The sequence below is a fragment of the Grampus griseus genome (assembly GCF_964374135.1).
Source record: "Grampus griseus genome assembly, chromosome: 9".
Taxonomy (NCBI): Eukaryota; Metazoa; Chordata; class Mammalia; order Artiodactyla; family Delphinidae; genus Grampus; species Grampus griseus.
In genome coordinates, this window is record NC_139003.1 from 63,835,627 (window position 1) to 63,849,562 (window position 13,936).

General features: G+C 35.6%; 1 protein-coding gene across 2 annotated transcripts in view; it reads left to right on the forward strand.

Moving 5' to 3' along the window:
• The window catches only part of PHF14 (PHD finger protein 14), a 199,347-nt gene that overhangs the window by 63,757 nt on the left and 121,654 nt on the right, over positions 1-13,936 (forward strand). For both annotated transcript variants that reach the window (XM_082662390.1, XM_082662391.1), the window contains exon 14: positions 2,026-2,194. In XM_082662390.1, the coding sequence (XP_082518516.1) occupies positions 2,026-2,194 (169 nt within the window). The remainder of the gene's footprint in view (positions 1-2,025; positions 2,195-13,936) is intronic.

The following is a 13,936-nucleotide window of genomic DNA, read 5'->3' on the forward strand; positions in this document are numbered from 1 at the left end:
ATGAGGACTATAGAGTTTAAAAGATTGCTGAAAGAGTTGCAGGTAGTGTTTTCATCTGTGTTGGCTTTTTGTACTGCAAGTATCATGTGGCAGTTGTCTTGAAATAGGAATAGATAAATTTCTGTTTGGCAGTTACATTTTGTTTAGATTTTTCTGAGTTGTTCAGTGTTTTGTGGTTTTCAGAGCATAATATTTCTGTTATCTGACGTGCTCTAAAGCAAGTTTCTCTGTCACCTAAATGTATTACTTTTGGTGGGGGTGAGAATGCGCATGAGAAGTTGGAGAATGTACTGACAAAGGTTATAGTTACAAAATGAGAAACAGAGGGGAAACAATGGAAATAATGGAAATGAGATGTCCATTTTCCTGGAAATGAGGTTCTCCTCCATCTGCAGGGCTTGCTGTGTTTTGTTATTTATTTGCTTGTTTGTTTTTATTGTAGCGGGCTGTCTTTGTGCTGGGTAACAGCCTGAAGTGTAAACTTGTGGTTTTCTCATGTCTTTTCTGAGCCTTTCCCTGGGCAAGTGTGGTCATTTTAAATTTTTTCCCATATATGCATTTTCTTTTGAAGGTCCTAGTCTTTAATGTCTGGTTCCCAAAAGGGGAAAAAGAAAAATGAAGGTGGGGGGTAAAGGGTACCAGTCTGCTAAGTCCTGGAAGTCACTTTGGACCAACGGGTGGGGTTTGCAATAATAGGAGGGGTCACCCACCTCTTTGTCTGCAGTCATGTGATGAGAAGCAGCAATCAGTGATCAGAGCACATATCCGCAATATTTGGAGAACAGGGTTCATTTTGTCCAACCTGGCTCCTAAAAGCTGTGACATGCTGCTGCAGGAACATGTGCACAGCTGCCTGCCATGTGGCTTAGGATGGGGGATAGGTAGCTACTACTGTACTAAGAGCTGAAATTGACCAAAATTAACTGTAATTTACCTGTGCCAGCCTTTCCCTGAAAGTTGCAAGCCTTCAGTAGACTCCAGAGTTCCAAAATAGATAAGTCAGACAGACTCTGCTAATGTAATTGTTGTCTAGGTTGAGATTCAGATTCCTATTGCTTTCTATTCTGCCATCTTCCCCCCATATTTTTAAAAACGCTACTTTTTAAAGTTAATTAATTAACTTATTTGCTTATTTTTGGCTGCGTTGGGTCTTTGTTACTGTGCACGGGCTTTCTCTAGTTGGCGGCGAGCGGGGGCTGCTCTTAGTTGTGGTGCGCGGGCTTCTCATTGCGGTGGCTTCTCTTGTTGTGGAGCACGGGCTTGAGGTGTGCGGGCTTTGGTAGTTGTGGCACATGGGCTCGGTAGCTGTGGCTTGCAGGCTCAGTAGTTGTAGCTCACAGACCTAGCTGCTTTGTGGCATGTGGGATCTTCCTGGACCAGGGCATGAACCCGTGTCCCCTGCATTGGCAGGCAGGTTCTTAACCACTGTGCCACCAGGGAAGCCCTAAAAATGCTACTTTAATACATTCTTTTCATAAATAAATTTATATATTTTCTTTTATACGTAGTAAAGGCCACCAACCAAAATGATCCATTTATTTTTGTTCACTTCTGAGAGTCTGTTTTTACAGAACTTCCTTAGTTGGTATATTCACTACAGCTTGCTATTAATTAAGATTCAAGGATATTATAGCTGTGACAAGACGTAGAGTCAGGGTCAATGAATACTTTGATTTTCTGGTGTCACAGTGTATGTCACTTGAGGAAAAATCATGATTTCCTAAAGGAAACTATCTGGGCTTCTTATGTTGGTTCACTTAAACATGTAGCAGTATTACATGTGTTTTTATTATACTTATTAGGGATACATGGAATTGCTTGATACATTATACTTATTTTTGTTTCTCTTACAAGAATGTATGTGCTTTTCTGTATGTATAATCATTGTATACCCTACGGTCACATGTTCCTGTGTATATTTTCATATATTCTAAACATATACCTGAATTTTGTATTTATAGAAAACATAGCTAATGCTGGAAGGTAAAAATAAATGTATGAACTTATATTTTTTTCTTTATGTAGGCAGTGTTCAGAATGTGACCAGGCAGGGAGCAGTGACATGGAAGCAGACATGGCCATGGAAACCTTACCAGATGGGACCAAACGATCAAGGAGGCAGATTAAGGAACCAGTGAAATTTGTTCCACAGGATATGCCTCCAGAACCCAAGAAGATTCCAATAAGAAACACGGTAATTTATTCCCTAGTTATCATAACCATTACAAAATTCTGAGGTCAGAATTTAAGGGGTGAGAAAGACAAAGGGAAAACATATACTCAGTAGCCAATGAAAGAAACATGTATATTGCTATTGGTTATTCTTAAAAGTTTATTTTATATTATGAAATATACCAATCATACATGAGAATGTACAGTTTTTATGTTCAACATAAAGCATAATAATAATGAAGGCCCATTGTGTTCACAAACCCACTTCAAAAATAGAATATTACCAAAGCCTTTGAAGTCACCTTTGAATCCCTCAGTACTCACTTCACCATCCATCTAGCCCAGAGGTCACCACGTTTCTCAACTTTGTATTTTTCATTCACTCCTTTTTTTATACGTATTGATATGTATGTATATATGTATTCATAAATAATACATAGTTTTTCAGGGTTTGAACTTCATATAAATGGAGTCAGACTTTTTTCCTGTTATTTGATACTTTGACCAACGTTATCTTGATTTGATTCACACATGCTGATCTGTGTAATTGTAGTTCATTTATTTTCACTAATATGTAGTTTTTTATTGAAACAATAGATCATTATTAATTTATCTTTTGTTCTATAGTTTGGCAGTTTTGTTGTCTCCATCTTTTTACTTTTATAAACAACTCATTTTTAAATATCTTTCTAAATGTCTCCTGCAGCATGGTAACAGGGAGTTAGGGTATATAGCAAGGCATGGATTTGCTTAGTTATAAGATATCTGCATCTTCAGTTTTGCTAGGTAATTCCAGTATTTTCCAAACCAGTTTACACTTGTACCAGTAATGAATGAGTGGTATAAGTTTTGCTCCCAAACATGTTTTGTCCAATGTTTTAATGCTTTCCAGTGTGATACATGTAAAATAGTACATGGACATTTTATTTTGCATTTCCCTCAACACTTAGATGACTTAGAGCATGTATTTGTATATTTTTGGTCAGTTGTATTTCCTCTTCTAGGATATGTATGTGCAAGTCTTATTCAGCTTTTCTATCAGGTTGTTAGCCTATTTCTCATAGAAAATTCTTTAAGGTCAGAGTTATTACCAGGTGCCTGGGAGCTCTACCAACCTAAGACCATTTTAAATAAAAGTTTAGCATGTGTGTCTCTTCCATTACATGAGTAGTGTTAATTTCTACTCCAAACCCATGAGGGGTGGCTTGCAGTTATGCATTCTAAGGGGAGACATTTTTCACCTTCTTACCTTGAGCCAAGGCAGGCGCATTTAAAAAATCTGCCTTCTCCTGAGGGAGATGTAAATATGTATTTAGGGTTAGTTATCATCATTCATTTGTTTTAATTGTTTGGTTTTAGAGAGTCTTTTAATTTTTTTTTTCCTTAAACTAACAGTTTTCTCAAAAGTTTTTTTTAATCTGTAGTCTATATTACAATATAATCACTTAAAAGATTTTGTTTAAGAGAAATCACTTAGATTATTTCATTCAGTTTTGTGTTATGGACTCATTTGAAATCAAAGAGGCAAATCTGGGAATTTTTATCTTTTAGATAATTGAAGTAGTTAATTTTGAGTGCTCTAAATTGATCAACTTGAAATAGTTTTATCTATAATTTCTACTAGTTTAAAACATTTTTTAGATTTCACAAATATATTTGGTTTACAGATGAACTAGAGAGAATTTTCCTTCTTTAAATAAGCCTGTTTGTTTCTATTTCTAAAATATTTTCTGTAACTGTTTGTTGCTACTATCTGAAGCTATTCTTAAAATCTTAGAGAAAAACTTCTTATGTCTATAAAATTATCCTCTTATGAAACATTTTTCTAGTTTCTTTATTGTTTAAAGAAATCCTTAGGAACAGTATTATCATTTTTTAACTTTGGAGTTATCATATAGAGGGGAATTTTGTACATATTATAGTGATATTTATGTGCCCATAGTTTAGTATTACTTAAGATAAATGAGGATTCTGTTGTTTTTTTTTTTTTTTTAATTTACCTGTCTGCTTTTCCAGCCTAGAATTACAAGGAAGCTTTTAAATTTTCTAATTTAGTCCAATTCCTCCATCTTATTCTTTGTCTCTAGTTTTCTTGTGTTAAAGTTTTAGTCTTCTTGTAGATGTTGGTAGGTAAAAGACGAGAAAGGATTCTATGCCCAGTAATTTTAGGAAATATAGTATGGTTATTTTTTCTTTGGGGGGAATTCAAATGCATATTGAAGCTTTGAGAAATACTAATGTTTAGAAAAATGATTACTTTTCCTTATTTATCCTTTTTCCTAACTTATTTTATCAAAGAGCACTTTTTTTCAAGACAATATTTTATTGTGGCATAGAGCACCATGAGGTACCATCTTTGGAAATGGTATTTTAGAGGCCACAGATTCCTTGCATCAGGATCACCTGGGGTGTTTGTTGAAATGTAGACTTTGGATTCATCCTAGAGCTAATGAATTAGAATTAGGGGGTTGGGCTAAGCAGATATCTTAGGTGTTAGTCTTATGCAGACTAAAGTCTGAAAGTAACTCTCTGGATAACATTTATGATTATTACTCTTACTCTTTTCATTTTTCTCTGCCTTTGCTCCATCAGTCTGTACAGCAGTTCAGAAAACTTGTGATAAGCATATTCAGTTGGTCAGGTAACAGACTGAGGAACTTAAGAATTGAGAGATGTAGAAGAGAACAATCAGTCTCTTGATCTTGGCTGTACCTTAATTTTTTTTTTAATTAAATTTATTTATTTATTTATTTTTTGTTTTGGCTGCATTGGGTCTTCGTTGCTGCCCGTGGGCTTTCTCTAGTTGCAGTGAGTGGGGTCTACTCTTCGTTGCAGTGCACAGGCTTCTCACTGCAGTGCCTTCTCTTGTTGCAGAGCACAGGCTCTAGGCACCGGGCTTCAGTAATTGTGGCTTGCAGGCTCAGTAGTTGTGGCTCGCAGGCTCCAGAGCGCAGGCTCAGTAGTTGTGGCACACGGGCTTAGCTGTTCCACGGCATGTGGGATCTTCCCAGACCAGGGCTTAAACCCATGTCCCCTGCATTGGCAGGTGGATTCTTAACCGCTGCACCACTAAGGAAGTCCCTACCTTAATTTTTTATCGGTCATTTTTGTTTGAGTTGTATTAACATTTTAAAGTTTCTTTTCTTAGCACTCTGTTAATTATGGGAATTCAAGTATATTACTGCCTAATAATAATTTGTCTAGTCAAGTACCTTTCACAATAAATAACTGATTTATCTCCTTTAATTTTTTAATTGTTGTTCCTAGTATCTTCCTACTTACACCTTTTATTTTAGTACATATGTTACATTTTGGGATATTCCATCCTTAAATTCTTTCTAATAGTATTTTTGCTTTTGCTAGTTTTTTGTTTTTCTGGCCATTATTCATCAAAATATAGTTCATTTCACAGTAGTCATAGTATTCTATCTGAATTTTCAAGAAAATTTTACCCTTGTGACATAGGGGATTCATGACAGAACTTAAACTTCAGTTTCTCATTTCAAAGTAATATCTCACTCAGTAAAACTGTTGAAATGATCATCTCTTCTAAAACTTTCCATTTCTGTTAAGTTTGTTATGTTCCCTTGGGTTATAGTGATAGCACAGTTTTTAGAAAAGTAGTTTGGGGTTATTTCATGCTAGTAAAGATGATTTCATCTTGTTTCAGAAATCCATCTTGTGCGATATATGAATTGATATTCTGTTAGAATAATTTTATTTTTAAAAATTCATACTTTGCAGTATAATTAAGTATATATAGCGCTTTAATCTGTTTTTTTGAAGTCTGTCTCTGTGGGATTGTCCAAGAATCATCAAAAACAAAAAATGATCAGAGCTACTACAGATTGAAGTTTCATTTTTATTGAATATCTTTTCTTACCATCTGTTATTACTTTCTCTCCTTTTATACTTTATATCTTTATGTTTAAAAATAACATCATGGTGGTAGTAAGGGAGTGAAAGGGAGAAGGAAGAGATTCACGTGTTGGAATATTTGAGTAAATCCTGGTATATTACTACTATTAATTTGACATCTTTTAAATCTATATTGCTAATAAATCCAACCATTATTCTCTATTTCTTCCTATTATTTGACCTTTGTGTATTTTACTTCATTACATTTTTCAAAGGTAGGTAAGTCAGAAGTGGATGTGGGGAATTAGTTTACTTTTATATAAGATGGTTTAATAATAATAATACCTAACATTTGCTGAGGACTGATCATATACCAGATACTGTAGTAATCCTCCACCCTACTCCCTCTTTAAAAAAATAAGTTACTTTTAACTTTTCATAACTCCTATATTACTCAAAATGAGTCTGAGGCACAGAAACCTTAAGTAAGTTACCTGTGATCTTACAGATAGTAAGTGGAATAGGAATTGAACCCAGACAGCCTGAATTAAGAACTAGTGTCTTTTCTGAGGTCTGTAAAAGAGCATTTAGTTGAGGTACAAATGGAGTAGTTATAAAAACATTCGATCATTAGATAGCATAGTTGGGAATGTGATATTCTAATCTTATACCAAAATGGTCATGTGTCGTTCCATACCGTAGTGTTATCTGTGGGAAGCCAGGCATATATCCACTTACTAACTCATGTAACTGAGTTCATTCACATTAAATATTACATTTAACACTCCTTTTCTTTGTACTTTCATTTAGGTGTGAACAATTTTCCTCTTCAAGCTTGTGCAAGTGCACTGGCATTAATCTGTCAGTTACAGTGTAATAGTGTAGAAGTTAATAAAATGTTTGAAGGTTATTTTACCTCGAGGAAATTGGTATTTAAAAAGATCAAACAAAAAGAAAAGAAATTAGAAGCAGCAAATCAATAAGTACACTGACAGCATGTGTATGTATGAACTGCCAGTATATGTTTGTTTTGCTGTTCTCTTTTTTTTTTTTTTTTTTTTTTTTGCGGTACGCGGGCCTCTCACTGTTGTGGCCTCTCCCCGTTGTGGAGCACAGGCTCCAGACACGCAGGCTCAGCGGCCATGGCTCACGGGCCCAGCTGCTCCGCGGCATGTGGGTTCTTCCCGGGCCGGGGCACGAACCTGTGTCCCCTGCATCGGCAGGCGGACTCTCAGCCACTGCGCCACCAGGGAAGCCCCTGTTCTCTATTTTGATTTGCTTTTTTCCCCACCAAATTGAGTAGTATGAAACCTGCTGTGGGAAAAAAAGAGTGTATGCTCTGCATTGAGAGTGAAGTTGGAGAAGTACATAGTGGTTTTCTTTACTATTTTTTTTCTTTCCTAACTAGTCTCTCCAAATCTACCTAAAACATTTGGCTTACTGCATCTCACGTTTTTTTGATTAAGCAACAAATATCCTTTTTGATTGTTTCACTTGGTTTCATCAGTGTTAAGAGAGATGAGCCCATAGACTCAGTCTCTGTGCTCCAGTGCCGCTTTTATGCCAAACAAGGCTGCTGTTAGAAAAATGGCATCCACTTTTTCCTGCTGACAGGCAGTTGCCATTTATCATGGCCAAAGTGTACAATGGGAGTAGAACACTTCGTTAAACCTTACTATATTTTTATTATTTGGATACTGAGGAAAGTCATTTTTTATTTCATTCTACTCTGATTTCCTTAATAAGGATTTATAGAAATCTGAAGGAATACAGCATATTTTGAGACAGTTGATTTAATATGATATAGATGCTTTTCAAAGTGAATAGTCTCGGTGTTACTTTTTTCTCCTAGATTATTTGTACCCAAAGATCATAAAAAGATTAGCCAGAAAAGTTGTTTGAAAAAAATTATAGCACTAAAGATTTAGTATTTTTTTTAAAATGGGGTAAAAGAGCTATTTATCTGTATAAGAATGAAAATAGTATACTTTCAGAAAATACCCTTCTTAAACAAACATGGAGATTCTCTCTGTTTCACATTTTAATGTTATCATATTTAATTGTTAGTTATCAATGTTTTTGAAATTTATCATTCTGAATGTTAGAATTATTTTTAAATTAAGTTTTAACTATAAAAGTAATATGTGAATACTTTTTGTTCTAATAAATTAAAAATAGAATTAAAGTCTTCTTTAACTTTTCTCCCAACATTCCCCTTCTCCAACCCAATTCACATGCCTTGAATCTTTCTTTATTATGAGGGCACATATTTTGAACTTTGATTATCTGACATTTCTGTAGGTATATCTGTCAAAAAAAATAAGAAAAAAATTGAAGAATGAGCCATATGGAAAAGCAGTATGGAGATAGTTCAAAAAACATAGAAATATTCAAGTATTAATAAATAAAAGAGGAATGATCTGGTTTTAGAAAATTCTTCACATGTTGTTTCCTGCTCCAGAGATAAGACTTTGTAACATCTTCTTAGATTGGCTCACAAATATCCCATCTCCAGTATTTAAGCATCTCAGTAGCCATTATTCTCTTTTATTACTGGGTACAAATAGGAGGACTAAGTTTAAAGAAGAAAAAGGGTTGAAAAGCATATTTCTGTTTAACCTTTACCTGTTATTTACTGTGTATTTTATATTTATTCAATTGTCGTAGCTACCCTGTGAAGCAGTAACTAATATCATTGCCATTTACAAATGAGAAACTGAGGCAGAGAGTTTAAGTAACCTATCTAATAAGGACATACAGCTTCAAAGTGGTAGAAACAGGAATCAAATTTAGCTAGCTCCTGAGCCCATACTTTAATTACTTTATTAGGCTGCCTTTCTAGACAAGATTACTAGTAGTTGTTCCTGGTATTTCTTGGGCTAGAGTCACAGTATCTTCATGCTTCCAGCAGCTTAGTGACTAAGGGTTTGGTCAGGAAAATGGAAGTCACTCTATGGAGAATTATGGCCTTATACTACTGTTGGCATAGCTGAGGGCGTGGATATCAAGAAAGCTGTCACCATAGGTCAGAGGAGCTCTACTGAACATCAGAGAAACTGTCAATGAAATATCTATCCTGAAGCACCAAGCAGGTGGTAGGAGCTGACATTAGGTCAGAGAACTTGACAGTGAAGACCTCAGGTGAACATCACTGGTGAGTGGGTAGAAAAGTGAGAGTTTGTGGGGAAGTCTGCAAAGCCTGCCAGGACTGTGAAGTGGGAGCTGATGGAAAGGTCAGCAAGGCTACAGCATCTGAAAAAGCCAAGCATCTGACTCCCATGACCTCCTGAGAAAAAATGGCCTTCACTTTACTTATCTGCTTCAAATATGAGGTTACAGACATGGAACTTTCCAGGGAAGGCGGACTGTGGGGAATGTGGTTTCCACCCTTAGACAGAGTAAGCAAGGGTGGTGGGGGTGGTGGTGTGTGCCGGACTGACCACAGACAATCTAGCATAGTAACCAACTGCAGCTTAAAAAGTGCTTAATGTAGTGCTTACTTGGCACACGGTGGGTGCCCTAAAAAGCAACATTTTCAGACTTCTTTCCCCACCCCCACTCCTGCCCCCTTTCCTTTCCTCTTAGAGGACTGTGATACCGTCTTCATCCATATTCTCCCAGCTCTGAGCCTTCTGCAAGGCAAGCTTGAAGTTCTTAATAAAACGGTTATATGCATCACTGACAGCATAAATACAGACCTGAAGAGTTATAAAATACCAAGAGGATAACCTCAGTGTAGGCCAAAGAGGGTGAACGTGGGCTTTTTACAGGCTTAGCAGTATTTAAAAGAGAGAGAGAGAAGTTTAACTCCTTCCCTAGCTTGCTGCATATCCAGTGGAGCCCTCACAGTGTTTGCCGTTGATTTACAGGTGAGTCACAGGTTTTTTCTCACCCTTGTATTTCTTTTCATTTCTTTTTTTAGTTAATTAAAAGGAAGCATGAGAGAAGTAGAGAATCTTAAAAGATAAAGGTTCTTGTGATAGATGTCAGCATTGTTAACTCAATGACTCTCTTCCTCTGTTCCTCTTATAAAAGCTACACAAATGAATATAGGGCTTTTCTCATTAGAGATTTTGACAAAGAGAGTCCCTTTTATTTTGATTACATTAAGCAATTCTTTCTTCCAGAATTCCTACAATTTATACCATCCATTGCCAGTGTATATTTCAGAAGTCTGCTTTGATGTAATTTATTTATTTTTTAGTGGTTGAGCCTATGCTTTGGATCCATATATTCAGTATAAATGGTATAATACCACTTTATAAAATAATAACTGTCATATGTCTAATTATACATTCTGGAGAAAGCTAGCAGTTTTCTGTAATGGTTTTAACTTCTGCGTTAGCCAGTAATAATAATTGGAGATAATTTTTAAATATAGTTTTCATTTACTGTAGGAATGAAAATGTTTTGTTTGGGGAACTGGGATCTCATTTATCATAATATAATTCAGCTTCTTTTGCTCTGGGAGAATTGCTTTACTTCTCCTGCATGAAAGCCTTTTTATAGGTATTAGTTTTATATACCTAGCGCACCTTTAAATGTAAAATGACCATACTTCATACATACTGTTTTCCTTTGATGCCTATATTAGATAAAATATTTTTTCTCGAACTTCTTAAAATGTTACGTGGTTCTAATCTTTCAACTATGAATTTTTATTATAGTACTTTCTTTCTACTAGTTTAAAATAGTATCTTTTTCCTTCCACTTTTCCAGTTTGTTTCTATGACATCAAGCCAGGACAACTTGTAATACCACTGACCTTGTAGGTTGCTGTTTTAGTGATATGTGATGCAGTCACTGTCTAGTATCACACAGTCTGTTTTATGATGTTATAGTATTCTAGTTTTAAGACTTAATTGCTTTGTTTTTTACACCTTTACGGATCCCAGTAATTCTGTATTTATTTCATCTCCCCTGATTTTGCTAATTTTCAGCTTTATCTCACATCACTTAGAGGGTAGATAGTGACTTGTAATGCATACAACACAATTCTCAGCCTCAGTGGTTTGATCTTTATTTTGTCCTCTTGGGAAAACCTTCAGAGTCCAGTGAAGGGAAGACAGTACTTTAAGATGAACGTCTGTTTATAATGTATAGAAGCATGAATTGATGTTATATTTTCTTCACAATTGTCAAAATTGTAGGTAATTATCTTTTGTGTGAGTGCTTTATATTTATTCCTGAGTTTAATAGTTAAGCAGTAAATATTGCCTGCATGGGAATCCACGTCTTTCCATACTCTCTGGTCTTTGTGACTCCTTGTCCTACTCTTGAACCATGTATCAGGTTAATTTTTTCAGTATACACCTATTGAGCAACTAACGAGGTAAGGCACCGGGCAGTAGATGCTGAATAGAACACTAAAGTGAAGACATGGTCTATGTCCTCAAAGAACTATGGTGATAGAAAGTTGACCCTCAAATAATGTAATATAAACTAGAAGGTAGAGTGTCCATATGAGAGGTACATTAAATTACCCTAGAGGTAACATAACTGAAATGGAAGAGGAAAGACAGAAGATTGAGGTGAGCAACAAAACTAGAAGTTGACTATTAATACTAGTAGGAAAGTATTCTACTGGCTGAGAAAGTCTTTATTTTCCACTGTCCCAAACCTTTGTATTAAGAAGTTGAAATTTTTAAAGTAACAGCAAGCTGAACACCTGTAAAAGCATTGGAGCCTTTAGCATAAAATTTAGTGTAAAAATTTTGAACCACATTTAGATATCATCTAACACCCGTATTTGTCTTTCTTACAATATGTTTTTATGATAGGCATCTTGATGGCTGGCAACAGCTTCTTGCATTAGTAAGTTGGCAAAATTTTAAAGAACTTAATCGGATCAAATCTTAATAGCTTAGTGTTAGTACAGATTCACTTATCAATTAAGGTTATTGATGATTAATGACTTAGAGCACCTTCAGCAAAAAGTCACTTAATATTTCATTCATTCAGTTTTTTCAGGTAAATAGGTGTGAACATTTTTTAGGATAGCTCATTTCTCTTTAAATTTTTCCTGTGTTAAGGAAATTTTGATCATTAGTATATTGATTGATTGAAGTGTTTTTTTTAACTTAAATAACTTTCTCATATTTATTTAATTAGAAATATATATGGATATAACTTCTAATTATACTTGAGAAAATAATCAACCATTTAAAATGTAATGGTATTTTCCTCTCTAGGACAATTTTTTTGTAGCATTATTCCCTGTAAAAGATAAATGGTACAAAATCAAATTCTTAAGTGTTTTAGACAGCATCAAAACCTGTAAGACAGCCTAGTGTGTGGTGGAAAGTACCTGGACTAGCACATGATAAATTCGAATTCTAGTCCATACTCTGGCAATAACCCTGTATGTGGCCTTGGATAAATAATTTAACTTACCCTGTTGGCGCTCAGTATCCTCATTTATAAAATAAATTAGATGATCTGCAATCTTTTCTAGAACCAAAAGTCTCTTTCTAAATTTCACAATTGTATTCATTTTTTATCCCTAAGACTGTTTACGGGAGGGTTAAAATATACACATCGACATTCAAATAATCTGGAAACGGTAATACTTTGTAATTATACTATACTTCAGGGTTTTAATTTATTTGTGTATTTTATCATTTTAATCATTTTAAATGTACAGTTCAGAGGCATTATGTATATTCACAGGGTTGTGCAACCATCACCACCATCCATTTCCAGAAGTTTTTCATCATCCCAAACAGAAACTCCATACCCATTAAACGATAATTCCCCGTTCCTTCTTATGCCCATCCTCTTGCAACCACCATTCTATTTTCTATCTCTGTCAGTTTGCCTTTTCTGCATACCTCATGTAAGTGACTGGCTTATTTCACTTAGCATAATATCCTCAAGCTTCATCCATGTTGTAGCATGTGTCAGAATTTCATTCCTTTTTAAGGCTGAATTACATTTCTTTGTATGTCTGTACCACATTTTGTTTGTCCATTCATCTGTTGGTGAACACTTGGGTTGCTTCCACCTCCTGACTGTTGTCAGTAATGCTGCTATGAGCATGGGGTATACAAACACCTGTTTGAGTTCCTGCTTTCAGTTCTTTTGGCTATAAACATAAGAGTATAATTGCTGGATCATATGGTAATTCTGTGTTATACTCTTTGAGTGACTACCAAACTGTTTTCCACAGCACTACACAATTTTACATTTTCACCAGCACTACACAAGGATTCTAATTTCTCCATATTCTTTTTTTTTTTTTTTTTGCGGTACGCGGGCCGCTCACTGTTGTGGCCTCTCCCATTGTGGAGCACAGGCTCCGGACGTGCAGGCTCAGCATCCATGGCTCACGGGCCCAGCCGCTCCGCGGCATGTGGGATATTCCCGGACCGGGGCACGAACCTGTGTCCCCTGCATCGGCAGGCGGACTCTCAATCACTGCGCCACCAGGGAAGCCCTCTCCATATTCTTTCCAACACTTTTTTTTTTTTTAATTTTAATTTGTTGATAATAAACATCCTAATGGGTGTGATGTTGTATCTCTTAGTTTTGGTTTGCATTTCCCTAATGACTGATGTTGAGCATCTTTTCATGTGTTTATTGGCCATTTGTATATTTTCTTTGGAGAAAAGCTTATTCAAGTCCTTTCTCATTTTTTGATATAGTAGTTTGTCTTGGCATTCTTGTGGAAAATCTGTTAGAAATGTGAGGTATAGGGGCTTCCCTGGCAGTCCAGTGGTTTAAGACACCGCGCTTCCACTGTAGGGGGTGTGGGTTCGGTCCCTGGTTGGGGAACTAAGATCCCGTATGCAGCGTGAAATGGTAATACTTTGTGATTTTATTTTACTTTACTTTAGGGTTTTTAGTTTTGTTTTATTTTTAAAGATTGGTAACCTTTATTTTTTCCCTTTTTGGCACTTACCTTTAT